Below are 27894 nucleotides of genomic sequence, written 5' to 3' on the forward strand. Positions count from 1 at the left end.
AACTCTCCTGCTGTTTCTTGCCCCGCTTCTGCCCCTGCGGCCACATGGACCTCCTTGCTGTTCTTCACTCACCCACTTCAGCATCAGAGCCTTTGCACGTGCTGTTCTCTGTTTTCTGCTGGGAATGCGCTACCTCCAGAAATCGAAGTCAGTACCCCTCCCTTCTTCACGGCAGCTCTTCAGAGAGGCCTCACCTGAGCTCTGCACCTAAAACAGCACTGCTCCCCCTCTTCAGCCCTCATGCCCTGTGTGTTCCTTCACAGCACTTAATCGGCAACAACCACAGTACATTTCTTCACGTCTACTTACTAGAATGCAAATTCCTTGAGAACGAAGACTTTTGTGTCTGATTCCCTGCTGAATCCCTGGGACCTGGCATGGAATAGTTGATCAATAAATACCTGTTACTAAAAGGATGTGGAATAACCAGCCAAGGGAACTATAAGCTTCATGTGGCTTTCTGTTTCTTGGGTGATCTCCCCCTCCCCGAACGCCCCTGGCAGGGACCCAGTGGAAGTAGAGTGCGTCCTGTGAACCAGGGCAGCAGGGCATGGTGGCTGCCAGTAAGGGCTCTGGGAGGCCAAAGCCTGGTTTACTGCCACTGGCCATGTGATCTCGGAAAAATCGTGAGAATTTTCTGATAATTAGTTTTTCCTTGTGCAGAAAGAGATAATAACAGTAGTTCCTACTTCTCAGGACTGGGGGAAGTGGGAGGGAGGAGTAAAATAAGAGACTGCCTATAAATTACTCAACAAGCGCAGTGCCAGCACAGAGTAGGTGTGTGGCAAGAAGCAGTCAAAATAATCAACCGGCACAGATGTGCCTTTGTCTCTTTAAGCTTTACAATGTGCTCTTTTACATGCTTTATCTGATGTGAGCCCTTCAACAACCCAGTGTTATCACAACTTTATAGGTGAGAAAACTGGGTCAAAGAGGAATAACGTGCTTGCCTACAGAACACACTGAATCTGACTACAACTCTGATGCCCTCTCCCCCGGAAACGCAGCTATTATTATGGGTGATGCTACTCAACATGACTTGGATAGCCCTTTAGAGCCCAGACTGTAAGGCATGTGCCTAGCGTGCGGCTGTAATGGGCAAACGAATCCAGCAAATGAAGTCAGCCAGTGAGCTACGCTTCCCCAAGCAGCCAATGGAGGCAGGGGCACACAGGCTCTGTGTCTCTGAAGGAGGCTTGTGAACAAGTCTGAACAGATAAACCATCTCTCAGAGTCCACTTAGGATGTAAAACATTCCACTCTTTTCCCGAGAGGGAAAATGCAAAAGCCCTTTCTATACAGTTTCTCCTGCTTAGAGTTGGGCAGCAGATCTAAGCAATAAACGTCACCTTTGGTGTCTGACACCGCTGGTGTCCCACAACCTCTGACCCAGCCTGCCCTGACAAAAATAGTATCTCTTCCCAAAGACAACCCGAGGAAGAAGCCCCAGACTAAAGCTCTGGGCCTGGCTCTCATGAGAGACTCCCCCGCCTTCCTGGGATCAAAGACCAAGAGAAGTCACATGACAGCAAGAGATCAGCAGGTGTTAGACTTGAATTTGAGAGCCACAAGGCCGTAAAGTCAGATTCTGAGGACTCATGGATTATCACAACCACAGCATCTGAGAGAAAAGGAAATGACTGTAAACCTCACGAGTCAGAGATCTCGCTGGATCAGATGGGGCACAAGTTGCTTCTAAACTGGGACTCCAGGGACTCCTAGGTCTGCGGCATCTCGTCTGGTTGGAGGCTTAGCAAATACTCCCTGGTGAGAATACGGTCTGAGGGTTGCAGCTGCAGGAGGAAGGCTGGGAGACTGGGAGGATACCGACTTAATGGAAAAATTCTATAACCAGGCCCCTGAGACAAGAGATCAGAAGAGATGGCAGCCTTCAGGAGGACCCCACCAGGCTCGTAAGCCCTGGCCCCTGGTGATGGGTTGTAAGACCCTGATGGTGCCAGGTTTGTGGCAGGTCACCAAGTACCAAGAGGCTCTAAGACCAGTGCCATGACAGTCTGGCTCGATGGTGCGTGCTCCCTGCAGGGAGTGTGCTGTGTGAGCAGCACTCAGCCGTCTGTGGAGCTCTGCATGGCACCACGACCTAGAACTTCTATTTGCATAGTGTTTAACGGAGGGCAGTGTTCATGCCTCAAAACCTGGAAAGGGACCGAGAAGTGGGGTTGACCGTGGCTCTGGCCAGGTAGTGGGGATGAGTCTGAGGGCCACTCGGGGGGTCATATGGGAAAGTGGTGAGTACCCCCATCCCACAAGCCTCATCTACATTCAGTTAAGGTCACTTTAGGTACCTACGTTAATGAACTTCACTGATTTTTTAAAAATGAGGGAGAGTTCTAGATTAGTCATGACTTTGTACGAAAACTATAAAAATCTCTCTCTTGATATATATAAAATCTCTTTGAAGAGAGTGCAGCATCCCAGGCTGCTCAGAGCAGGGTCGACCAAAAGACAGCGGTCGGGCTGCTTTGCTGATGTGAGAAACTCCCAGGAGAAACAGCCAGAAGCACATAAGCAGGGGAGATGGTCTGGTTCCTGAGAGCTTGGAAGTCCTATACCCTGGGAGTTGGACCATCTTCCTCCTCCAAGAAGTCCTCGGTACTTTTCTCTGTCCTTGGCAGCTGAAGAGAAGCTTGCTTTTCTGGGGGTCAATCCTGGGAGCAGCTCTGGCTGCCAGGCCAGGCTGGAGGGACCAGATGGGACTGCTGATGTGCTCCAGCCAGGGTCAGAACTCGTCCCGCAGCTGTGGGGGCCTGTCCATGCCAAAGAAAGAGGACGGCCTACCCTGGAGGTCTCGTTCTCGCTTCACGAATGCGGTAAAGGAGGAGACACAGTTCCCGATAAAGTGGTCGGCTTGGCCAAGGATGTACAGGTCAATCTGGGCCACCTCAGGCTTCAGGCTCACCACCTTCACCTGCAGGAGGAAGGGCAGGGTAATTTAGCCTGGTTGTAGGCCAAGGTGGCCAGCTTAGCCAGGGCCTCCAGCCATATTGCCAGTTTTCTCCCTCTCTGTTGAAGTTACAGACCCAAAAGGAGGTGCGGAGAGGATTAAGAGGTAACGTCGGCCCCTAAGAGAAGTACTGCCCAGCAGCTGCCTCGGCCCACCCTCCCATGGGCTCCAGCCTTGACACTCTTTTCCCACTGCCAACATCAGCTCCAAACACACCACACATTCACTTGCCCCCGTCTGTTAGTTTCCTCTGCCTGGAATACCTTGTAACTACCCATTAAAATCCCCACCAGGCCCTGGCTGATGTGGCTCAGTGGATTGAGTGCCAGCCTGAGAACCAAAGGGTCGCCAGTTCGATTCCAGTCTAGGCACATGCCTGGGTTGCAGGCCAGGTCCCCAGTAGGGGGCGCATGAGAGGCAACCACACATTGATGTTTCTCTTCCTCTCTTTCTCCCTCCTTTCCTCTCTCTAAAAGTAAATTTAAAAAATCTTTAAAATCCCCACCATACTCTTCAAGTCTCAGCTCAAGTTCTGCCTTTCTCATGAAGCCCTAGCCTGACCAGCCTGACTGGCCTGACCAGGGCTTGGCTTCCCCCACCAACTGTGATCTGACCAAAGAGCGCTCCACCCATCCAGTTCTGCTGCCTGATGCCTCCGAGCCTAAAGTCCAGTCCAATCTATTCCCCAAGACATTCCCCAAAGGGGTGAACCCTTCTCTTGATGGATTACCACTTCCTGACCAGCCACTATCCTCTCATCTTTTCACTGGTGTCTTTGCTGCCTCTCTTCCTGGACTGCTTACCACAGAGCAGCCAGAGAAAACCCTTTTACACACCTCTAACCTGTTGTTCTCTCCACCCCAAACTGAACGCTCTGTTGCTCTTCAGATAAAGATGAGGAATCTTGATTGTGGTCTATAAAGCCCCATGCAGGCCACCTCTCCCCCTCTACTCATACCTTCGGCCACTACACACCAGGCTCCCAGCTTCCTCAGGACCTTTGCATATGCTCTTCCCCGGATGTGGGGTGCTTGTCCCTTTGCTTGGTTAACTCCTACTTAACCTTCACCCTGCAGCTCCAGTCTCACCTCCTTGGGGAAGGCCTCCCTGGCCCCCCAGTCTAGGCCAGGGCCCTCTATTCTGCGTTCTCACAGAACCACATCCCTTTACTTCGGAGCACTTGTCTCAATTTGTAGTTTTCACCCCTTAGTGATTCTCTGATTAATGTCAGTCCCTTGCACCTGGCGAGGGGTGGGCTGTGTCAGACCTTAACAGGCTTGTCACTGCTGGCTGGAGCCTGCCTCAAGAAACACCTGTTGACTGGGCAAGTGAACGAATGGGTTCCCCACCCCAACTCCGTGGCATGTATTGTAGGTCCCTGCAAAGTTTCTTTTCTTGAGTCTAGACTGAGTTCTGGAGGGCGGTACCACCTCTTATTTATCAGTATCCCAAGTTCAGCACTGGCCAGGCTTCATGGAGAAGCAAGGCTTAGTGCAGGAGATAGGGGGCTTTGAGCCCATGGAGCTGAGGAGCGGGGAAGGGCAAGAACAGTGGTGCAGAAACAGGAAATAGAAAATGGCAAGAGGCTCAAGGCGTAACAAGTACATCAACTCTAAAAACTCACAAAAAACTCCCTGGGGCTCTCCACATGCTTCAACTTAGTACCTATGTGGCGGTGTGGGCAGAGCTGGGGTGGAAAGTGCTTTGCTGTCACACAGAGATTTCTGGTGTAACAAAAATCGTCATCTTGCTCTTTGGATGGTAGCAAAGAAATAATACGAGTTTAATCATGGCTAAAAGCCCCTGAACAATTTCACCCACTCCCTGAAACTTACCCACTCTGTGTCACACCCACTATAATCAGCTCTGCAGCCTCTTGGGTAAATTCTATCCCTTCGTTCGACTTCAGTTGCCTCAGCAATAAAATGCAGGGGTTGGGCTGTATGTGCTCCAAGGTCTCCCAGCTCTGATATTCTTCTATAAAGTCGGTGTGGGTGGGAGACCAGAGTACAAAGACTCAGCACTTTCTTTATAAGCCGTGACTGGGGTAAAAGAAAGGGAGCCCCTCCCTCACTGCTAGAAAGTGAGGACACTCACTGCCTTTTAAGGTCTACACAAGCATTTAGGTCTTTCATTCATTCAACAGAGTCTCACTGAATGCTTACTACTAATTCAGTCATTTTGTCCATACATGCTCTTCACACAAACAGTACCAAGCACCTTCTTCTGCTTATTGATGTACTGAATACCTACTATTCCCAGCTTCCTTAAGCATTAACTAAGCACTAAAGAGCCTTCCCATTATTCACCAACTTCTACTAGCAATGACAGCTAACTTTACTGAGCACTTACTTTGTACCAGGCAGCTTTCGTTTCTTTATATTTGATCTTCACAATCACCCTATGAGATGGATACCACTCTCAGTCCCAATGTATTAGACAAGGAAACAGAAGCACAGAAAGGCAGTGACTTGTGTAAGGCTGCACAGTGAGTAGAGCCCAACTTCTCGGGCTCTAGAGTCCATGCTCTCGATCCCTCTGCTATACTGGATCTCTACCAGGGGCCCACTCTTTACATCCTTATTCAGCAAACATTTATCGACTGTCCGCTATGCGTTAGGCATTGTTCTAGACACTGGTGATGGCAAGGCGGGGTCTCAGGCCTGGAAGAGGTCAAAGCACCTGGCTAGACAATGAGGAATAGGACAGCGAGTCCTATGGATCCGGCCTTCAAGGAACAGTAAGTCCCGGGACGAAATAAGACATGTTTCCACACTAGTCTCATATAGTCTAGAAAGTATCTCAGAGAAGATTTGATAAAGTTCTGTGACAGCTCCCAGTTGGAACACATTTGCTGCAGGAGTGGAGGGAAAACTGGAGAGAATCTGCAGAGGTGTTATGAGCTGGTGTTTGAAAAAAGGGTAAGAATTGGAGAAGAACTGAATGTCCACGCAAAAGCCCGGTGGCAGGAGGACATGAAGCTCATGCTGGGGACGGTGGGAAGACCCCGGCGCTTCCCCAGACTCCCTTCCCACTGCACTCCCACAGGGCCCACGCATACCTTCCCCTTGAAGAGCTGTTGGATCTCGGGCACATAACTCTCAGAATCCGTGGCGATGTAAACAGACTGGGCGCCAAGAGCCTGCACCCAGAGCTTCACGGCCCGCTTGATTTCCTTCAGGTCAGGGAGGCACATGGTCATGGTGAGAGCGGCGGCTGTGCCCCGGCTGTAGCCCACACACTGCGGAGAGGCCATGAAGTGGGAGCCCGCAGTCCCATCCTTCAGCATGGCACACGCATTCTTCTACGGGGGGGTGGGGGTGGGGGGGGCACAGAGTTAATGACAGCAACTGGCCTGGAGCCCCAGAAGCCAGAGCCAGTAACTGGGAAAAGGCAGGCATTCTGGGAGGAGCTCAACAAAGTTTTTTTTTTAAAAAGCACTGAGGGAAGAGGGAAATGGCTCAAGACAGTAACAGTGGTTATTTCTGGGCAGTGGGATTTTAGCTTTTTACAAAGTTTCTTTTCTTTTCTTTTTTTTTTTTTTGACTGGTGTTACTGCATTATCTGGGACTTCCAGGAGAATGCTGAACCATGGCAGCGATAATGGGCAGCCTTATCTGATTTCTGGCTTCAGTGGGGACACTGCTGACAGTTCCCATGAAGTACATGTTTGCTGTGGGTTTCAGAGAGATAGCCTTTATCAAGTTAAGGTGGGTCCCTTCTATTGCTGCTTGGTTAAGAGAGGGGTTTTTTTTTAAATCATAAATGGGTGTTGACTTTTCTCAAATGCTTTCCTGGCCTGTATTGAGATCATTATAGGATTTTTCTTCTTTGGGTGTTAACATAGTTACTATAACCTCACTGCTTCCCTGGGATAAATTTTACCTGTTTGCGTTGCATGTTCTTTGACATGGATCTTACTTGCTAATATCTTACTTAGGATCTGTCTGTCTGTGTTGGTAAGTGAGAATGGGCTACATACTTCTCTGAGTTGACATTATCTGAGTCTGGGATTAGTGCTCTGCTAGCTTTATAAAAATAGCATCTTATATCTTTTTATGTTTGAAGAAACTACAGATGAGAACGATTTGTTCCTTGAAGGTTTGGCTGAAACCACTCATAACACATTCCGGGCCTAGTTCCTTGTCTTTGTGGAATGGGGGCGGGAAGGGAATCTAGTGGGTAAACGTGTCACCACTTTCTCAATGGACTCTGAATGAATTTTGATCTAATTCCTATATATTTAAAAGTCTTCACCAATAAGCATTTCTAATATACATATTTTCATATATACATATCTCCTTACGTAAATTCAGGAGACTGTCTACATCGCTCCAGTTACTTTCACACAGAGGGTAACCTGATGAGCTTTCTGCACACTTAAGTGGCCTCCAAATTTAGAGGATGACATCTTCATTTCTCGGGAGCCCCACCCGATCTCCAGAACTTGTTTTTCAGCAAGGAGTCTATTGACTAAACACTGAGCTGGGACAGAGAGCCCCGGGGCTGTGGGTCTGAGCTCTCTGGCTTGCTGGCTGACCTGGAATCTAGCTTGATACCTCAGTTTATCCATCTGCAAAATGAAGATAAAAAAGGGAACTGTGAAAACAAGAGCTGGCGAGCAGGCCCTTTGGAGCCACGCGTTAGATGAGTCTACAATGGGATCGTGACTCACAGTGGGGACCCTTACGTGGGGACTCCGTGGACTCGGTTGAGCGAAACTCTCTGGTCTGGCTGGCACTTGGCGCAGTGGGCTCCCTGTTCAACCCCCACAGGCATGGGCCCTGGTCAGGGATGCGTCCCACCCGGCCAAGAGAGGAAGGAGGAGGTTACCCAGTCAGAGCCAATGCGCAGGTGAACACCGACGTAGGGCCAGATGAGGTGGGCATGGATCTGCGCCTGTCCTGTCCTCACCATCTCATCTGACCAAACCACGTACTTGTGCAGTGGCCTGTGCTCCTCCAGGACGGGGAACTGGGCTGGGGCCCCTGGCAGGGCCAGCACTGGATGTTCTTTTGGAGAAAATCTAGATGTAAGACAGAATGAGGGGAAGTCAGACAGAGAATGCACAGACAGCCTGGCTGCCACTCCCACGGGAAAAAGGATGGTGTTGCACCATGTCCTAGAGACTGCAGAGGGAGGGGCCCCTGTAACATGCAAGAAGCATGAGAGGTTGTGAAACCCCAACGGGCTGATAAGAAACCGCAGTGGCGGCAAACAGGCACAATATGCAATATTGTCCCACCGCCTGGAATTTATAACCTTCTCTGCTTGTTTAACAATTAAAAATTTCCAGTAGAGCTGGCCTCCAATTTGTGGAGTGGTAATTCACTCCCAGGTGTGGTGTCTGGACAGAGCCTTGCCCTTTTACCCACATGGCAGGATTGGGACGAGCAGCTGCTTCCAAAGGGCAATGGACAGGCTACACTCACAGGGAACGTGTACGCTGGATAAGCTCATCCACTCAACACTCCACATATATTTACTGATTGCCTACTATGTGCTGGAGCCCAGGGCAGGACGAGACAGGCATGCGCCCTGCACTCATGGAAAGCACCGGAGTTCTACAGATGTCTCCGGTCAGACCCCCCTCAAAGGCTATTCTCCGCCTGTACATTATGCACCTTGCAGTTATTTCTAGTCTTTTCTGCTAGACTCATGCTTCTGATGGCAGTGCCTCCGCGTGCTCAGAACAGTGTCTGACACACGCACGAGCTCAGTAAAGATTTGCTGACAGATGGATGAGGAGCAAACCCGTGTTCCATCTTGAGCTAAGCCCAGAGCCCATCCCAGCAACATGAAACATCCTGCTGTCCCATAAACCTTCAAATGCCAGATCTTTGCAGACTTCTTCCCTCTACTGTAATGCCAGCTAAAGTCCTGTTCTTAGAATTATGAAATAGACACAGTACTCTGGAAAGCAGTTTGGCAGATTCTTATAAAACAAGACATGCAACTTCCATTTTACTCAGAAATGAAAATCTATATTCACACAGGAATCAGCAGATGAATGTTCACAGCGGCTTTACTCATAAAAAGCCAAAAACTCAGATGTCCCTCAACAAGTGAATGCTTAAACACTGGGATGCACCCAACCAATGGAATACTACAGCAGTGACAAGAAACAAACTACCGATTCAGGCAACAACCAGGATGGATCTCAAGAGAACTACGCTGAGTGAAAAAAGCCAATCTCAAAAGATCACACACTGGATGACTCCCTTTATATAACATTTTTGAAATGACAAAACGGAGAAGAGAACGGAAATAAAGACCAGATTAGTGGTTGCCAGGGGCTAGGGTGTGGGTGGGTGTGTGCACACACGCGTGCACATTTACGGAGTGGGGTGGTTACAAACTGGCCACACAGAACTGTTTGATATCTTGATTGTGCTGGTGGATACATGAGCCTACACACATGACAGAATTGAACAGGATTAAATACACACACACACACACACAAACACAGAAGTGAGCACAAGTAAAACTGGGGAAATCTGAATAAGATGGGAGGATTGTACCGATGTCAACATCCTGAGTGTTAATACTCCACTATAGTTCTGCAAAATGTTACCACTGCAGGAAACTGGGCAAAGGCTATGTGAGATCCCTCTATGTTATTTCTTATTACTATATGTGAATCCAAAATTACCTCAATAAAAATTTCAGTTAAAACTTACAGAATATTTGAAACAATACAGGAAAATACAAAAAACAATCTGCATGCCCGGGACTCAAATTAGCAGATATTAATACTTTGCTTCAGATTAAAAGCAACATATACACCCAAATAAAAGCTCTATCCTATCATTTCTTTCCCTTCTTACTCTGCTCAGAAGATAATGAGATCTGCCCTGGCTGGTGTGGCTCAGGGGATTGACTGCCGGTCTGCGAACCAAAAGGTCTCCAGTTTGATTCCCACTCAGGGCACATGCCTGGGTTGTGGGCCAGGTCCCCATTTAGGGGTCCACGCACAAGAGGCAACCACACCTTGATGTTTCTCTCTCTCTCTCTCTCTCTTTCTCCTTCCCTTCCCCCTCTCTACAAATAAATAAATAAATCTTTAAAAAAAAGATACTGAGATTTTATGCATGATTACACTTTTACTATTGATATAAAAATATATTATATTGTGTGCTTTTTACACAGTGTAATGGTAAAAGCATGGGTGGTTGGGCCAGATGACCTTGTTCTAGAATGCTGACTATGCCACTTATTAACTTGGGCAGGTGGCTTAACCATTCTGTATAATGGAGCTAATAACAGTTCCTACCTCAGAGGGCTGCTGAGAAGAGTAAGCGAGTACAAGCAAAGCATTTAGAGCAGTGTTTGGCACATAGAAAGCTCCAAGAAAACTCTGACCATCACTGTCATCATCACCACATCACCAGATGGCAGGTACCTACTTCAACTTCTTCAAAATTCAGCTTTACGTTTTAGAGATTTGGCCTTATTAATCATGTGGATCAGGTGTTCCTGTTGAAGTTGTTTTGCACCAATAAACCGTGATGTACCCATCTAGTCCCCTCCTGCTGGGCAGCACTCTACCGAACTCACCACTTTCCACACGCCCAACCCAAACAGCTCACTCCCCAAACACCTTCCTAACCTCCAAGACCTCCAAACTTGTCACCGCTCCCCTTCAACTCCTCAGGAGGGCTCCCTGTTCCCTGTCCTCCTCTGCTGCCTTCTGCACACTGATGTGCTCAACAACTGTTTTACCAATTCCACCGGCAGCCAGGAGGGTAGGGGCCCAAACAGTCTTGGTCACTGTGATTCCCACACACCCCGGTCCAGGGCCGGCGCGGAGGAATTAACGTGCAAGCGGCCATCGACAGCCTGGCTCTATGTAACACTCGTCTTGTCAGAATTTAATTTTATATGTACAGATGCTTCTCGACTTACTATGGGACTATGTCCCAATAAACCCACTGTAGGCTGAAAATGTTGTAAGTGGAAAATGCATTTAATACACCTAACCTACTGAACATCATCGCTCAGCCTAGCCTGCCTTAAACATGCTCAGAGGGGGAGGGTGGAGGCGGGGGAGGGAGGTGGGTTTGGCTGGGGTGGGGTGGAGGGATGGGGAGAAAATGCAGACAGCTGTAATTGAATAACAATTAAAAAAAAAAAACATGCTCAGAACACTGTATTCGCCCACAGTTGGGTGAAAACACCTAACACAAAGCCTATTTTATAACACAGTGTTGAACAGCTCGTGTAATTTACTATGCATATCACTTTCACACCATGGTAAAGTCAAAGCTCCTAAGTCAAACCATTGTAACTAGAAACCACACATACATGTGAATCATTTATCAAGCCCTATTATGTGACAGTGTTCCAATTGCTTTGTGTATATTAATTCATTTGATGCTCATATGAGCCCTGTGAGGTAAGTAGTATTCTTATTTTACAGATGAGGAACTTGAGGCACAGAAAGGTTAAGTAACGTGCCCAAGATCACACAGCTGGAATTGCTGGAGCTGGAATCTAAATGCAGGCAGTCTGCTTCAGAACCTACACCTTTCTTTTTTTTTTTTTTTAATCCTCACCCAAAGACATTTTTTCATTGCTTTTAGAGACAGGAAGGGAATGAGGAAGGGAGAGAGAAAAACATTGATGAGAGAGAGAAGCATTGATTGGCTGCCTCCTGTATGTGCCTGGAATGGAGGGGGCATCCATCTATGCTTGGAGTGGGGATTGAACCCACAATCTAGGTAAGTGCTCTGACTGGGAATCGAACCTATAACCTTTCAGTTATGGGACGATGCTCCAAGCAACTGAGCCATACCAGCCAGGGCCAGAACCTAAATTCTTAACTACTATATTTTTCACTCCCATCTCCCCCACCTTAGTCAACAAGCACCTCAAAACCTGAGTCTGTGGTGTATTCTTTTCTTTTGATTCCCAGCCCCTACCACAAGCCTCAACACATAGTAGGTAAAATAAACATTTTCGAATAAATGAATGGATGATCAAATGAGAAGGATTTAGGGATCTCACCAGAAAGACCAGATCGGGTTGTCAGGGGTTAGAGATGGTGGTGAGTATTAACTGAGCACCTAGTTTGGGCCAGGCCCTCAGCTAAGCTCCTTTCCGATGCCACCTCAAAGGATTTCAAAAGGAAAGCAGGAGATTGTGACTTCCCAGAGGGCTGGAACATTAAGCTAAAATCAGGATCTGCACCCTCCCTGCCCTTTTGGAAAGACCCTGCTACTGACCCTTGGTGAATTCCAGATTTGGAAGGTCCATCCCCTCAACAGCTCCCAGCTGTTCCGGTGGGATGTCACCTCAAACCTGATAAGCAGCAAGAGGCCCAGACTGATGTGCTCATTTGCTCCCCATGAGGGAGGAGAGTGTTATTTGGAAAGAGCAGTTGACCACTCCATCTGCCCCAACTGCTCACCCCAAGTCAGGCTCTCAGGCTGGTTCACTGTGCAGCTAAAGGAGATTCGCTTTCCTGCTCTGGGTGCAGTGAACCTCTGGGGTTCTCATCACCACGCCCACTCTACTGAGATGCCCCAACGTGCTGGGGCATCTCATCCACTTATGTGCCCACGCACCAGCAGATGTTCACCATGGTAAGCACAGGACGCAGGGATACAAATGAGGCAGAGCCTTGCTCTCGATGTCCCTGCTATGAAGAACAAACTTTTCTTCCAGCTGTTTGTACGGCTGGCTCCTTCTCATTTTTCAGATCTCAGCCCTCCTCATTACACATCACCTGTTTATGTTCTCTCAGGGAGGCTGCAGCCAGAGAGAATGATAAGCTATGCACTCGAATACCTGTTATCTTCATGCCACAAGAATGATCCAGCCTGATGGAACATAACCTTCCAACAGTAAATGTGCAACGTATGTGTGCGAAATTAAATCTACACCAGGGTATTCACCATCTCAGAACCAGCAGAGATGGCAGCATCCTCAGAAATCACTTGGTGGGAAAGAAACACCTCTTATCCGCCTCTCCTCGGACCCAGCTTTCCGCTAGACACACAGCAGCCCGAAGTAAAGACATTTCACAGAACTTCTTATAGCTAGGCATGGTCACGTGCCTACATGCTGGCCAATGAGCTGTGAACAAGCTAAAGAAGGCTACTTAAGAAGGTGAGGATGTGCCCTTCTTCTGCCCCTTTGTCCTTCTAGCTGACTGGGGCAAGGATGTGACGGCTAAAGCTTAGCCTATGAGATGACACTAAGGATAAAAGCCATACTGGGACGGCTAAGCAGAGAGGTGGGAGCCTGATTCCTGATGACACAATGCAGCTGCCATCCAGCCGGGGTTGCATACCCCAGTACTTTTTTACTGAAGAAAATAATAAACTTCTATCTTTTTAACTTGCTGTTTTGGGGGCTCTTCTGTTAAGTGGAGCCTAAGTGAAGCCTGAGACACCTAGACCGGGGCCATCCCCCAACTTCTGAGTGATATACAAAAGGGTTACTGGTTGAAGGAGGCAGGGGAAAACAGAACCTCCCACTTGGCTCCCCGGGGCCACCCCCATGGCACTGTAGGCACTTCTCAAGAATTCTAAGGAACAGTTTGATAACCACTGAACTGGCTGAGCCCTTCGTTTTACACGTGGAGCACTGCGGCCAGAGAAGGAGAACAATCTGCTGAGTCACACAGTGAGCTGGGGAACAGCCTGCCGCTTTCCAATGCCATTCTCCCTGTACCCATATCCTTGCCCCCAAAGGACACTTTTCCACAGCAAGCAAGTGTCCACTACTTTAGAAGATGTTGAGGCTTCCGGCCAAGATGGAGGCGTAGGTAGACACAGTGTGCCTCCTTGCACAACCAAAAGAAGGACAACAATTTAAAAACAAAAAACAACCAGAACTGACAGAAAATTGAACTGTATGGAAGTCCAACAACCAAGGAGATAAAGAAGAAACATTCATCTAGACCGGTAGGAGGGGCGGAGACGGGCAGCTGGGGCGGAGAGGACTTGCGGCAAGGCGACGGCTGGCGGACCCAGCAAGGTGGCAGATTGTGGAACGGGGCAGGCAGTGTGACAGCTAGCAGACCCCACAAGGTGGCCCCACATTCGTGCATAGATAAACTGGGAGGAACAGTGGGGGAGTGAAGCAGACCGTGCAACCCAGGGCTCCAGCACAGGGAAATAAAGCCTCAAACCTCTGATTGAAAACACCTGTGGGGGTTGAGGCGGCAGCAGGAGAAACTCCCAGCCTCACAGGAGAGTTCGTTGGAGAGACCCACAGGGGCCTAGAGCGTGCACAAGCCCACGCACCCGGGAATCAGCACCAGAAGGGCCCAGTTTGATTGTGGGTAGCAGAGGGAGTGACTAAAATCTGGCAGAGAGTGGAGCAAGTGCCATTGCTCCCTCTCGGCCCCTCCCCCACGTACAGTGTCACAGCCTAGTGACCAATGTTACCCTGCCCTGGTGAACACCTAAGGCTCCGCCCCTTTATGTAACAGGTGCACCAAGACAAAAAAAATGGCCCAAATGAAAGAACAGATAAAAGCTCCAGAAAAAATACAAGTAAGCAATGAAGAGATAGCCAACCTATCAGATGCACAGTTCAAAACACTGGTAATCAGGAAGCTCACAGAATTGGTTGAATTTGGTCGCAAATTAGATGAAAAAATGAAGGCTACGCTAAGAGAAACAAAGGAAAATGTACAGGGAACCAATAGTGATGGCAAGGAAACTGGGACTCACATCAACGGTGTGGACCAGAAGGAAGAAAGAAACATCCAACCAGAAAAGAATGAAGAAACAAGAATTCAAAAAAATGAGGAAAGGCTTAGGAACCTCCAGGACATCTTAAAACGTTCCAACATCTGAATTATAGGGGTGCCAGAAGGAGAAGAGGAAGAACAAAAAATTGAAAACTTATTTGAACAAATAATGAAGGAGAACTTCCCTAATCTGGCAAATGAAATAGACTTCCAGGAAGTCCAGGAAGCTCAGAGAGTCCCAAAGAAGCTGGAACCCAAGGAGGAACACACCAAGGCACATCATAATTACATTACCCAAGATTAAACAGGAGAGAATCTTAGAAGCAGCAAGAGAAAGGGACACAGTTACCTACAAAGGAGTTCCCATAAGACTGTCAGCTGATTTCTCCAAAGAGACCTTACAGGCAAGAAGGGGCTGGAAAGAAGTATTCCAAGTCATGAAAGGCAAGGACCTACATCCAAGATTACCCTATCCAGCAAAGCTATCATTTAGAGTGGAAGGGCAGATAAAGTGCTTCTCAGATAAGGTCAAGTTCAAGGAGTTCATCATCACCAAGCCCTTACTACATGAAATGTTAAAGGGGCTTATCTAAGAAAAAGAAGATAAAAAATATGAACAGTAAAAATGACAATAAACTCACAGTTATTAACAACCACACCTAAGACACAAACAAAAGCAAACTAAGCAAACAACTAGAACAGGAAAGAATCACAGAAATGGAGATCACATGGAGGGTTATCAACAGGGGAGTGGGAGGGGGAGGGGGGACAGGTACAGAGATTAAGTAGCATAAATGGTAGGTAGAAAATAGACAGGGGGAGGGTAAGAATAGTATAGGAAATGTAGAAGCCAAAGAACTTATATGTATGACCCCTGGACATGAACTCCCGGAATGTGGGAGGGAGGGGGTGGGCAGGATGGAGTGGAGTGAGGGGGGGGGGGAAATGGGACAACTGTAATAGCATAATCAATAAATATATTTAAAAAAAAAGAAAAGAGAAAAAAAAGAAGAAGATGCTGAAAATCCACATACCCTAAAAAGCACTCACAGGTTTTCTATCAGATTGCTCTCCCGGGGCCTGCACAGTCAGACCCTACCCGCTTTCCCAATCTTCTCTCCTGTTTGGCAGAGTAATTCTTCAAATCCCTCCCTCTGGGTGGGCTACTACTCAGTCTGAAAAGGACTAAAATTCTGACATGTGCTATGACACGTGTGAACTCTGAAGACATTATGCTAACTGAAACAGGCCAGACACAAAGGACAAATGCTATATGACTCTACTTACGGGAGGTGCCCAGAATAGGCAAATTCAGAGAGGCAGAAAACTAGAACAGAGGCTCCCAGGGGCTGGCGAGTTTTCGTTTAATGGGTTCAGTTTCTGTTGGGATGATGAAACAGTCCTGGAGATGGATAGTGGCGATGGCTGTCCAACACTGAATATACTTAATGCCCCTGAATTGTGCACTTGAAAATTTAAAATAAATCAGCAAACACATATACTGCGCTGGCATACGTGCGCACCAGTACCATTTCTTTTTTATCCTCACCCGAGGACAGGTTTGCTGATTTCAGACAGGGAGAGAGGGGAACATCGATGTGAGAGAGTAACACTGATTGCTGCCTCCTGCACACGCCCCGACTGGGGACGGAACCCACAACCTACATATGTGCCCTGACCGGGAATTGGACCTGCACACTTTTTGGTGTAGGGATGACATTCCAACCAACTGAACCACCTGGCCAGGACACCATTTTTTGAAATCCCATGTTTTTGTACATTTAAAATTGACCTTGCCAATAATATTTACTATCCAGGTAACTATCAATATTAATTACTCCTCAGAAAAGACAATTAAGTATTTGATTACAAACTAAATATAATAATTTCAAGTTAGCAGTGTAGGTACATACATGTGTATGAAAATGTCTGGAGGGTAGAAGTTTATACATCAAAATGCTAGTAGTGTGTTTTGAAGGGGTGGTGGGATTACGAGTAAATTTCATTTTCTTTATTTGAAAAAAAAAGCAATGTCCCACCAAATCTGTGGTGAGCATTCTAACAGGTATTCATTCCAAGAAATTAGACATTTCATATGGATTGAAACTTTGTGCAGTTGGGATGCCATAAAGAAAGTGGAAAAACAGAAAACAAACAAAAGAACTGCCTGGCTCAGCCTCGCCAACCCACGGAGCTCTGAGAAATGATGTCAGGCACTGAGTCTGAGAGTGGTTCCTTACGCAGCAACAGACAACGGGAACACCCCGCCATTCTCCGCCTCACACGCCCCGCACCAGCCAACTGGCCTTCCTGCCCCTGGACCACACCAAGCTTATTCCTGCCTCAGCGCCTCTGCAGTCCCTGTCCCCACCATGAATAAATTCTTTTTCCTCCATCTCTTTGCACGGCCAGCACCTCATCCTTCAGATCTGTTGTAGACTGAATGTTTGCATCCCCCCTACATTCCTACGTTGGAGCCCCAATCTCCCATGTGTCAGCATTAGGAGGTGGGGCCTTTGGGAGGTGGTTAGGTTTAGATGAGGTCATGAGGGTGGAGTCCTCATGATGGGAAATGTGTCCTTATAACAGACAAGAGAGCTCGTTCTCTCTCCAACATGTTTGGATGCAGCAAGAAGGCAGTGCCTGCAAACCAAGAGGGCCTCACCAGAACCCTACCACATTGGCACTTTGATCTTAGAATTCCCAGCCTCCAGAACTTGAGAAATAAGCGTCTGTTGTTTAAGCCTCCCAGCCTGTGGTATTTTGTTAGCAGGGCCCAAACTGACAAAGGCAAGGTCAATCACACATCAGCCCTGCCAATCACACATCATTTGTTTGCCTTACGTAAAGGGATTCACTGTCTCTCCCATTAGACTCCCCTCCATCAGGGCAAGGGCCTTAAATACTTACTCTTGCCTGTATGCCCAGCATCCAGATCAGCTTGACACTCAGGGGGCACTTCCTAAATATGTGTGGAATGAAGGCATACAGGAAGGCAGCTGCCCAGGTGGCCCTAACTCTCTCAAGTTGCTTCCAGAGACCCCATCTTCTCCATTAGTCTTCCTTCCCTAAAGATTTGGCTGTAGGGCACAAGCTTCCCCAAGCCCTCATACAATTCCTGCCACTCAGTGAATCCCAAAAGGACTGTGGGGTAATAAAAAGGTGTTTCAGCAGCATCCCTTGACGGATGCCTCCCGGCAGTACTGCGCCTTCCCTTCCAACCAGGATTGTGTGCTTTTTCTGGCTTTCTGGAATTTGCTTTTGGACCTGCTTTTAGAGCTGATGTCATTTTTTCTTTTTCCTTTTCTTGGTGTTTTGTGATAAGAACCCAATCTCTATCTATTCAGGGCAGGTCTGCCTCTGGCGATAGCTCCAGGTCATTGAGCTAAATGGGGAGAACCGAGGAGGTGGTTAAATGAGACTGCCCTGTTTGGAATCAACAAGGAGGGGGGTTAGAATCTGCCAGGACTGAGTATCCTCAGTAGCTCACGAACTAGCTCTGAAGGCAAGTCCCAAATAGGAACTGGCAGCTGTAAGAGGCACAGCTGTTTTCTGCTCAGTGATTAAGTATGGGGGTGCTCTGGAGTCAGGCTGCCTGGGTTCAAATCCCAGACTGCCACCTCAGGCTGTGTGATCTTGGGCAAGTGACTTCACTCCTCTCCTCTTCAATTTCCTTAACTGTAAAGCACACAATAATAACACCTGTCCCCAGAAACTTGTGGAAGGATTAAATGAGTTTTACCTTAAAAGACAGTACAGTGTATGGCATACAGTAGGCATCAAATATAGTTCTTATTATCTACCCAGCTGTCCACTCAATATCTGCATTACCTTGGACAAGTTATTTAACCTCATCAAGCTCAGTTTTCTCACCTGTCAAATGGAAACTGACAATATCCACTTCATGAAATTTCTCAAAGGCTTAAATGAAATAAAGCTTGTGAGTAACAGTAATAGCTAACACTGGTTGGACCCCTATAATGTGCCACATGCTTCATACACTAGAAGGCAGATACCACGGTGCTCCAATAAATCGAGGAGGATACTCAGGCCGGGTAGCCAGAGTGGTTTGCTCAGTCACCTGAGAAAGAGACAGGGTTGGTTGGAGCTCAGGCCCGTTTTATCCTGAGCTTGTGCTTTTTTCTCCGCTCAGTCTATCCTTGGCCTGCTAATGCAAAGTGCTATGACCACGCAGAAATTCATAAGCTCCTTAAAGCTCCTAACCCAAGTCTGACTTCTAAGCCCACGTTCCTTCTTGCCACCCATTGCATCAAGGGCAAGGGCACTATGTTACTTATCATATTATAACCGGACAGTAGCTGACTGAAGGCTGAGGCTGGATCTTCCTCATTTTCATATACCACCTCTGGCCTTCGAGTACTGTGTCTCCTACATGGCAGATGTTCTATAAATATCTGGCAACCTGTGTCTATGCCCTGCCAACCTTTTTTTTTTTTTAAACTGGAGCGCAACTACTAAGGTACATCCAATTATTATCAGGATGACATCATTTCTCAGTCTGCACCTAAGTTGTTCTTCTCTAGAAGCTGCTTCCAATTTTCACCTTGTTAAGAGGAAGGTAACAGGGGAGTGATTCTCATATCTAGAGGAGGAAATCGACACTCATGTGACTGCACAATATTCTTTTTATAACATCCTTTATCAACTGATAAACTCTTGCTCAACCTCGTGGCAGGTCAATGTCCCAGTGTGTCAGACGCTGAGGTGAGAACAGATCACACAGGATCCCAAGTTCAGCAGATACAACAGTCGCACCTTTGGTCTCATATACCAGGGTGCGGAAGGTGGGGAAAGGGTCAGGAAGGTGCTGAATGCCCGTGGGCCCCATACCCCTCTCCAAACCCAGCAATGCTGCCCCCTCCAAGTACCTCTGGATCCACTGGTCTTTGTAGGAGGAGCTGAAGGAAATGCCTGCAAAGAGCTCAGACTTGTTGAAACTCACATGAAACTGATCCCAAAATGGGCCGAAAGGGTTTCCTTCCTGCAGAAAGAGAGTGGTCAAAGGCTTACTGAGGTAGAAGGAAGCCAACTCATGGGGTCAAGGGACTGTGAGTGGGGGAACCCTGGTGATTTGACTCAGGCTGAACGCCCTCACAGGATGACCCAGTAGGGACAGGAATGTCACTTTGTAATGCTTTGTCTGGGGCCTGAGGAAGGCAATTCCACCTCCGGCCTGGTTTCTAGCAGATGTTCACCAGTGTATGAGGGGGACTTTCTCACTCTCATGTCATATCCCACTGACCCTGTGGCACTGACTTGGGTCTGGGTATGCACCTTGGATATGGGGCCATGAATTAGAGAGCTTCAAGAGACTTTCAAGACTAGCTAATCCAATGTCATTACTTTCAGTATGGAAATTAGGGCCAGACGGAGTAAGACACTTGCCAAGCTCACACAGCAAGCGAGAGCACCGTTAGGGCTGGAGGCCGTCTCTTTTCTCACATTTCATGGCTCCTCCACCACCCTCCCCAGACTTCAGCTTACACACTGAAAGATGTATTGAAGACTGTCGTATTCCCGTAGTGCCAGAAACTTACAAATTTACAAATTTGTGCTGATAAAATACAACAGCTTCGCATTTGTCTGCTCTGGCAGGAAAATACACAAGTTAGGAGAGTGGACAATGGAGTCAAATTACACAGGATTCAATCGTGGCTTCACCACGTGTTTGCTCTGAGACCTTGGACAAAACATTGAACCTCTTTCTGTTGCACTCAGTGGCCTCTATAAAACGGGGATTTTTTTTTAAGATTTTATTTACTTATTTTTAGAGAGAGGGGAAGGCAGGGAGAAAGGGAGGGAGAGAAGCATCAATGTGTTGTTGCCTCTCGCATGCCCCCAGTTGGGGACCTGGCCTGCAACCCTGGCATGTGCCCTGACTGGGAATCGAACCAGCAACCCTTGAGTTCACAGGCCAACAATCAATCCACTGAGCCACACCAGCCAGGGCAACAGGGATGTTGATTGTACTTTCCTCACAGAGCATCTGAAGATTGAGCGGGTTAATACGTGTAAAGCTCTTAGCATGGCACAGCATATAGTAAGTGCCATGTGAGTATTACCTGTTATTACTGATGGGGCACTTTAAAGTTTATAAGCACTCTTACACCCTGGCCCTCGTAATACTGTAAGAGTGAGACAGAGCAAGGACTGGCATCTTTATTCTGTAGGTAGAAATAAAGGCTCAGGGGAAGTAAAGTCCTCTACCCAAAGTGACACCACTGACGAATGCCAGAAATGGGACTTAAATCTCTATCTTTCTACATTACGCTCTTCTGGTGCCTTCCCCAACATCGTGCCATCATGCAGTGTCTCAGGGACCTAGATACCATGGATCAGGCAGAAAGAGCCCCCCCAGACCCAAAGGACTCACCTTCATTGGGCATGTCTTCTTGTCAGGGCTTCTCTGGGCTGCCACTTCAAAGCAGTACGCCACCCGCTTCTCAGGGGGCCAATGGGTGGGTGCCAGCTTCTCCATGAAGTCCTCCAGGCTGATGACCCGATGGTAGGCTTGGAGGGGCTCCAGCTTGAAGTACTTCTGGTAGGACACGTGGATCTATGAAAAAAGGGGGGAAAGGAAGGGCAGGGGTTTCTCCTCAGTATCCTAGTAGCTGTTTCATAGACATTTATTAAAACCATACACTCCAAGATCCTGAGAGCCTGGACTACATGCCAATGAAAATCTTTTGGCAAAAGACAATAAATTAGGACAGAGGCAAACGAGGACAAGGTATCTGCAAAGCAAAGAACAAAGAGTAATTTCCCTTGGGTTAGAAAATGCCTTACTGATCTATCAGGAAAAAGACAAAGGATGTAAGGGAAACTATGGGCACAGGATTGGAGTGAACAGCTCACAGAAAAGAAAACCCAAATAGCTGATACACAAAAGACGTGCAACTTCACTAGTAATTAGGAAAAAGCAAATTACAATTATAAGGCATCACTTCTCACTAGCAAAAAATTAAAAACTCAACTCTAATTGTTGGAAGGGATGTGGGAAAAGGGGACATTTTCGCACTTGGCTGGAGTAGAAGTGTACATTCTGGAACAAACACTTTGGACTGTAAAGTCGCAGCATCTAATAGAGTTTACAATGCTCCTTCCACCACCTCTAGGCATTCGCCCTAGAGTCCTTGGACTCTGCAACAGGAAATGGCTCCAAGGACTCTAAAATATAGAAAAGAACTTGGAAGGAGTCACAACAAGGGCTACGTTATCCGCGATAGTGGTTGCCTCTGTGGGTAGAGGGAAATATTAGGATTAGCTTCAGGAGCCAAGAGAGATTTTATCTTCCAGCAACTTTATCTGTAGCAAACTGTTAATGATTATTGCCTCTAGTAATGGGTACACAGATGGTGATTGTATTAATCTCTGTATTTTCTAGATTAAAAAGAATTTCTTAGAACACCACAGAATAAAATTTAGACTTTATCCTACAGAACAGGGTTCCCAAGCATGTTCCACTGGTGCAGGTGGATAAAGGATCCTGCAATAAAAAGACGCCAGAGTTAAACAGGCTTGAAAAATTTTGTGTTAAGTGGTTTCTTTACTACAGGACTTCTCAGGGCCTTTAATATGCTAATGTGCATTCTGAATCCCCAATTTGGGGGGATGGAAAATTGAGAATTTCCCAAAATGATTTAACCCACTGCACACTTCTTATATAAGTCATTGGCATTCTGAAGAACAGATTTTGGGAAACTATTAGCAACAAGGTCTTGCTGAAGGCTTTTATGCAGAAATAATAGGAGATTTTCCTTTTTGAAAGATCACTCTGGTGTTAGAGGAGAGAATGTATTGAAGGTAAGACTAGAAGGGGGAAATGAGAGGCTATTGCAATAGTCCTTTTATTTGTTCAAGTATTCATTCAACATGTATTTTTTTAATTTTAAAAAATTTACATATTTTAGAGAGAAGGGAAGGGAGGGAGAAAGAGAAGGAGAGAAACATCGATGTAGGAGAGAAACACTGATCAGGTGCCTCTCATATGTGCCCCAGTCGGGACCACACCCACACCACAGGCATGTGCCCTGACAGAAATGGAACTGGTGACCTTTTGCTTTTTGGGACAATGCCCAGCCAACTGAGTCACACCAGTAAGGGGTCAACATGTATTTTTGAGCATTGCTGGTAAGTCCAAGTAAAGACGGAGAAGCATGGAAATGCTAAGATAGAAGATGTAAAAGAAGGTGAGGTAGGGAATAAAGGGAGGCATTAAAATGCCTTGTAGATTCCTGGCTTGGTATCCACGTGAATGAAGGTATCACACACTAAGGCTGGGAATATAGGAGGTAAGACAAGTTTAAGGGGACAGATGCCAAATTCTGGCTTTGAGAATTTGAGATATCTGTGGCACATCCAAGTAGACTCCAAGGGCCTAGAAGTTAGAAACAGAGGCCTACGGTCAGAGGAGAGTCTGGGCCACAGATATATTTGGGAGGTATGCGGAGAATAGTGAAAGCCATAAGAGTCAACAGAAATTTAGAGCAAATAATAATAATAATAATAATAATAATAATAGCAACTAATATTGCCCTGGCTGGGTAGCTTAGTTGGTTAGAGCATCATCCTGATACGCCAAGGTTGCAGCCCGGGTCAGGGCTCACACAAGAAGCAATCAATGAATGCATAAATAAGTGGAACAACAAATGGATGTTTCTCACTCTCTCTCTAAAATGAATAAATAAAAAGTAGCAACTAATATTTACTGAGTGCTGACTTAACACCAGGTGCTGTATTCATCCGATGAGCACTTGCTCATCTAATTCCACGAGGAGGAATACAACCATCTCCAGTTTACTTATGAAGAAACCCAGGTGGACAGAATATAGATAACTCACCTGAGGTCACATAGTTAATAAACAAACAGAAAGAGAAGACACACCAACATTTAAACAGTGGGCAGAGACAGAGCAGTCTCCTATACAGTGCAAAGAGGAAATTGTTGAAAGGTCAGGAACTGAGGCAGGAACAGGCTGTGTCTGGGAGGCTAGGGGATTAGGGAATTTCAGGAAAAACACAGGTGCCACCAGGAGATTAGTTGAGATAAAGACTGAAATGACCCCTGGATTTGGTAACTCTGAGGTTCCAGATGAGCTGTCTGAGACCACTCCCAGTAGGGAGTTTAACTGGGGTGGGTTAAGTAATCTGTAGAAGGCATGGAGTGAAGACTCCAAAAGACTTGACTGAGAAGGTAACGTGAGAAAAAGCAAGTCACAGGGAGATGAATGGGCAATGTCTAAACTATAACAGTGAGTGGAAAAAAATTAGAACATCAATGGCTCCTGGTTACTGGGGACTTCTTGCGTCCCAAGCACTTTATGTTGATGAGCTCAGTTGACTCTAGAAAGAGATATACATCGTTTGAGGCATGCCACAATCATTAACTCATGGTGAGAGATAGCTACCATTATCACCAGCCTATTTTAAAGATGAAGAAACCACGACACAAAGAATCGAGTACCACGCCCAGGCTATCCAGCTAGTAAGTGGACAAGCCAGGCTTTGATCTCATGTACTCTGGCTTTTAATCTTTGTTAAAAAACTCTCTAGCCCTGGATGGTGTGGCTCAGTGGACTGAGCGTCAGCCTGCAAACCGAAGGGTCACCAGTTTGATTCTCCATCAGGGCATGTGGCTGGGTGGCCGGCTAGATCCCCAGTTCGGGGTGTGTGAGAGACAACCAATCCATGTTTCTCTCCCTCTCTTTCTCCCTTCTTTACCTTCTCTCTAAAAGTAAATAAATAAAGTCTAAAAAACCCCCAAAATACAGGCATGCAAAAGAAAAAATAATTCCTATGCAGAGAAAAGACTATAAAAATTAAATACAATGTTTTGTACATACAAGTCATAATTTTTTAAGGTTTACTGAAAATTTTTTTTAAATTATTTTATTTATTTTTAGAGAGAGGAGAAGGGAGGGAGAGAGGGAGAGAAACATCTATGTGTGATGTATGAGAGAGAAACATCAATCAGTTGCCTGTCCCCTAACCAGGGACCTGGCTCACAACCCAGGCATGTGCCTTGACCAAGAATTAAACCGGTGACCTTTTGGTTTGTGAGATGACATCCACTGAGCCACACCAGTCAGGGCTTACTGGAAAAAAAAAAAAACTTTTTAAAAGATTTTATTTATTTATTTTTTAGAGAGAGGGGAAGGGAAGGACAAAGAGAGGGATAGAAACGTCAATGTGTGGTTGCCTCTTGTGCATGCGCTCCCAACTGGGGACCTGGCCCACAACCCAGGCATGTGCCCTGACTGGGAATCGAACTGGTGACCCTTTGGTTCACAGGCAAGTGCTCAATCCACTAAGCCACACCAGCCAGGGTTTATTGAAAACTTTTAAAGTTGATTCATTAAGTATTCATTCAGTTACTACTGCCAGGCCCCCATGGATATAGTGTGAACAAAGACAGACAGAGGACCAGGGGAAGACGCAAAGAATAAGCAAGGAATTGAAGGATGCTGAGCATCACTGCGCTCAGGGAGCCCCTTGATGGGATAAGAGGTGATGCTGGAGCTTGGGTTTGTGGCCTTGGACACATTTAACTAACCTGTGCTTCAGTCTATCTTTCAAAACTGATAATAGTTTTACCCTTTGACCAATGGGATGCACAAAGGGTGAGATCAAGCAGGGTTGAAGAATGGGGCTTCAGGTTCAGGTCACAGGCCCTAGAATCAGACAGTGCAGACTGGAACTCCAGCTCTGCTATGCATGAGCTGTGTGAACTAGGACAAATTACCTAACCTCTCTAAATCAGTTTCCTCACTGGGATGTGATGAGGGAGAAAAGAGCAAATCCTCATGCAGTGCTCAGAACAGTACCTGGCAGACAACCGGCGCAGATAAACATTAGTTATTTGATTCCGGGGAAGACAGTTCTGGGTGGGGTAAGGGCAAGCACAGAGGGGTGGAAGGTAAAGCCCAGAGGACTTGGGGTCAAGAAGCAAAGGTGAACAAGATTGGAGAAGAGTGGACAAGGGCCAAGGTCAGCGGGGGGTACTCACATTGGTAAAGGGAGGCTTGTGATGCTGGTACTCAATCCAAGGGGGTACAGCCAGGGTTCGGTTCAACAGCTTTGCAAATGCCAGGGAGCCCAAGAAGTGATCAGCCTGGTTCCCGAAGCGCCCTGGATGGTATATTGTGAGAGGTGAGGCCTGGGGCATTGAGGTCATGGAGAATGCAGGGCTCATAAAGGATGCAGAGACAGGGCTGGGAAGAACCAGGGGAGCTGGTAGTGTGGGATCAAGTTTAGACTCGTGGGTCTAACAGTCAAGGTCCTCCAGGCCCTGTCCCTTCTGCCTTAGCCACTCCAGGTTCCCTGTTGTCTCCCAAACATTCTCTATACTTCCAGTCTACACATGCTCAACCCAAGTCTTTGCTTTTTTTTTTTTTTTTTTATCTTCACCTGATTTTTTCATTGCTTTTAGAGATAGAAGAAGAGAGGGGAAGAGAGAGACAGAAATATCAATTCGAGAGAGAAGCCTCAATTGGTTGCTTCCAACATATACCCAAATCAAGGATTGCACACGCCTAGACCACAGATTGAACCTGCAACCCGGGTATGTGCCCTGACCAGGAATTGAACCCGAACCTTTGGTTATGGGATGATGCTCCAACCTACTGAGCCACACTAGCCAGGGCCCAAGCCTTTGTTTTTTGATGTTCCCTCCAGGAGTGCCTTGCCACCTCTCTCTACTCACCTGGACAAGAAGAGGCAACTCGAATGCCTCATTCACTGGGATCTTTTCAACCTGCTGCCACTATGCAGTCCCCTCCTCTGCTCCTCATCTTGGATTTGAGTTACTATTGGTTCTTCACTAATCCTATAATGTCCTTTCCCACTTTCTGGCCTTTGTACTTGGCTGTGTCCTCAGGCTGTGAATGCCTCAGGGGCAAGAACCTAGTCTGATTCTTTGTTATCCCTAGCATGGCACCCATTCATTCATCTCACAAATATTATGTAGAACACACAAGTGCCAGGCTCTCTGCTAGGTGCTGGAATACAGGAGTGAGCAAGAAGGGTAAGGTCTCTGCCCATAAAGCACTCAAATTAAACATATAAATAAGTATACGGTGACAAATTTTGATAATTTCAAGAACGAAATGAAAAAAGCTTGGTAATGGAGAATAAAGACGTTATTTGAGTTGAGGTCAATGAAGTCCTTTCTGGTGACACTTAAGCTGTGCCTTGAGGATGGGGAGTTGGTGCTGCAAACGTGAAGAGGAAGGTGTTCCGGGCAGAGGGAACAGCATAGCCAATGGCACAGGCTTCAGGACCTGAGCATGTGCAAAGAACAGAAAGGGGCTAAGTGAGGAGCTGGAGGATCTGGGAAAGGAGAAGGGCGTGGTAAAGATGGGCAGAGGTCCATTGAAATCATCATGGTTAGGCGTCTGGAGGATTTGAAGAAATGCATGATTTTCACAATGATGATCCACCGCCCCATTTAAACTGCACCCCTCAGCGGGCCATTAGATTCTCCCTTAACGTTTATGCTTATCTTTTATTGACTGTCTTTCCCAGCTAAAATGGAAGCTCTACAAGGCCGTGGAGGTTTTTTGTATTATCACTGCTGAATCCCTAGAACAGCGCACAGGGCTGGGCACAGAGTAGGCGACCTGTAAACATTTTTCTAATGAATGAAAGAATCGCCCAAAGTGAGCGTTGGGTCCGTAACATAAAGTCGTGCCCCTAACTCCATTTACTGGGCTCCGGAATAGCTTAGACCTTGCGCAAGACGTGTAACCTGTCGCGTCCTCAGTTTTCTCATCTGCCGCCAAATGGTAGGTTGGACGCTGAGGCCTCCCATTGCCCACGACGGGGTTCTGTCCCGGACCTGTCAACGTGTCTCTGGGCGCCTCAGAGGAGTGGCTTAGAGAAGTGGCTTCGCCACTCTGGGCCTCAGTTTCCTCATTTCCGCAGAGGGCTCGGGAGGCCTTACCCATGCAAGGGCAGTAGAGCAGGTAGCCGGCCGGGTCCCAGGAGCCCGCGAGCAGCCCCGGGAGCGGCAGCGGCAGCAGCAGGAGGAACGCACACAGCGGCAAGGGCGGCCATGCCCACGCGGCGGCGCCCATGTCAGCCCCGAAGCCCCAGCGCGCCGCGGCGCGGAAGCGGCGAGGAAAGGAGCTGCGTGAGCGTCCGCCCCGCTCCCGACAGCCCCCGCGCACCGCCCCGGCCTCTCTAGCCGGTGGGCGGGCGGGACCAT

At 47.2% G+C, this 27894-nt stretch overlaps 1 protein-coding gene across 1 annotated transcript; it reads right to left on the minus strand.

Moving 5' to 3' along the window:
* On the minus strand, window positions 1-27866 carry POFUT1 (protein O-fucosyltransferase 1). The gene is made up of 7 exons (XM_024559711.3): window positions 27631-27866; window positions 25696-25817; window positions 21064-21246; window positions 19559-19671; window positions 7799-7991; window positions 6027-6269; window positions 1-2929 (listed from the first exon to the last, which is right to left on the minus strand). Exons 1-7 carry the CDS (start codon window positions 27761-27763, stop codon window positions 2741-2743), a joined length of 1176 nt encoding a protein of 391 aa, XP_024415479.2. The 5' UTR covers window positions 27764-27866; the 3' UTR covers window positions 1-2740.
* Window positions 27867-27894: the final 28 nt, after the last annotated feature.

Source organism: Desmodus rotundus, chromosome 6 (assembly GCF_022682495.2).
Source record: "Desmodus rotundus isolate HL8 chromosome 6, HLdesRot8A.1, whole genome shotgun sequence".
Classification (NCBI taxonomy): Eukaryota; Metazoa; Chordata; class Mammalia; order Chiroptera; family Phyllostomidae; genus Desmodus; species Desmodus rotundus.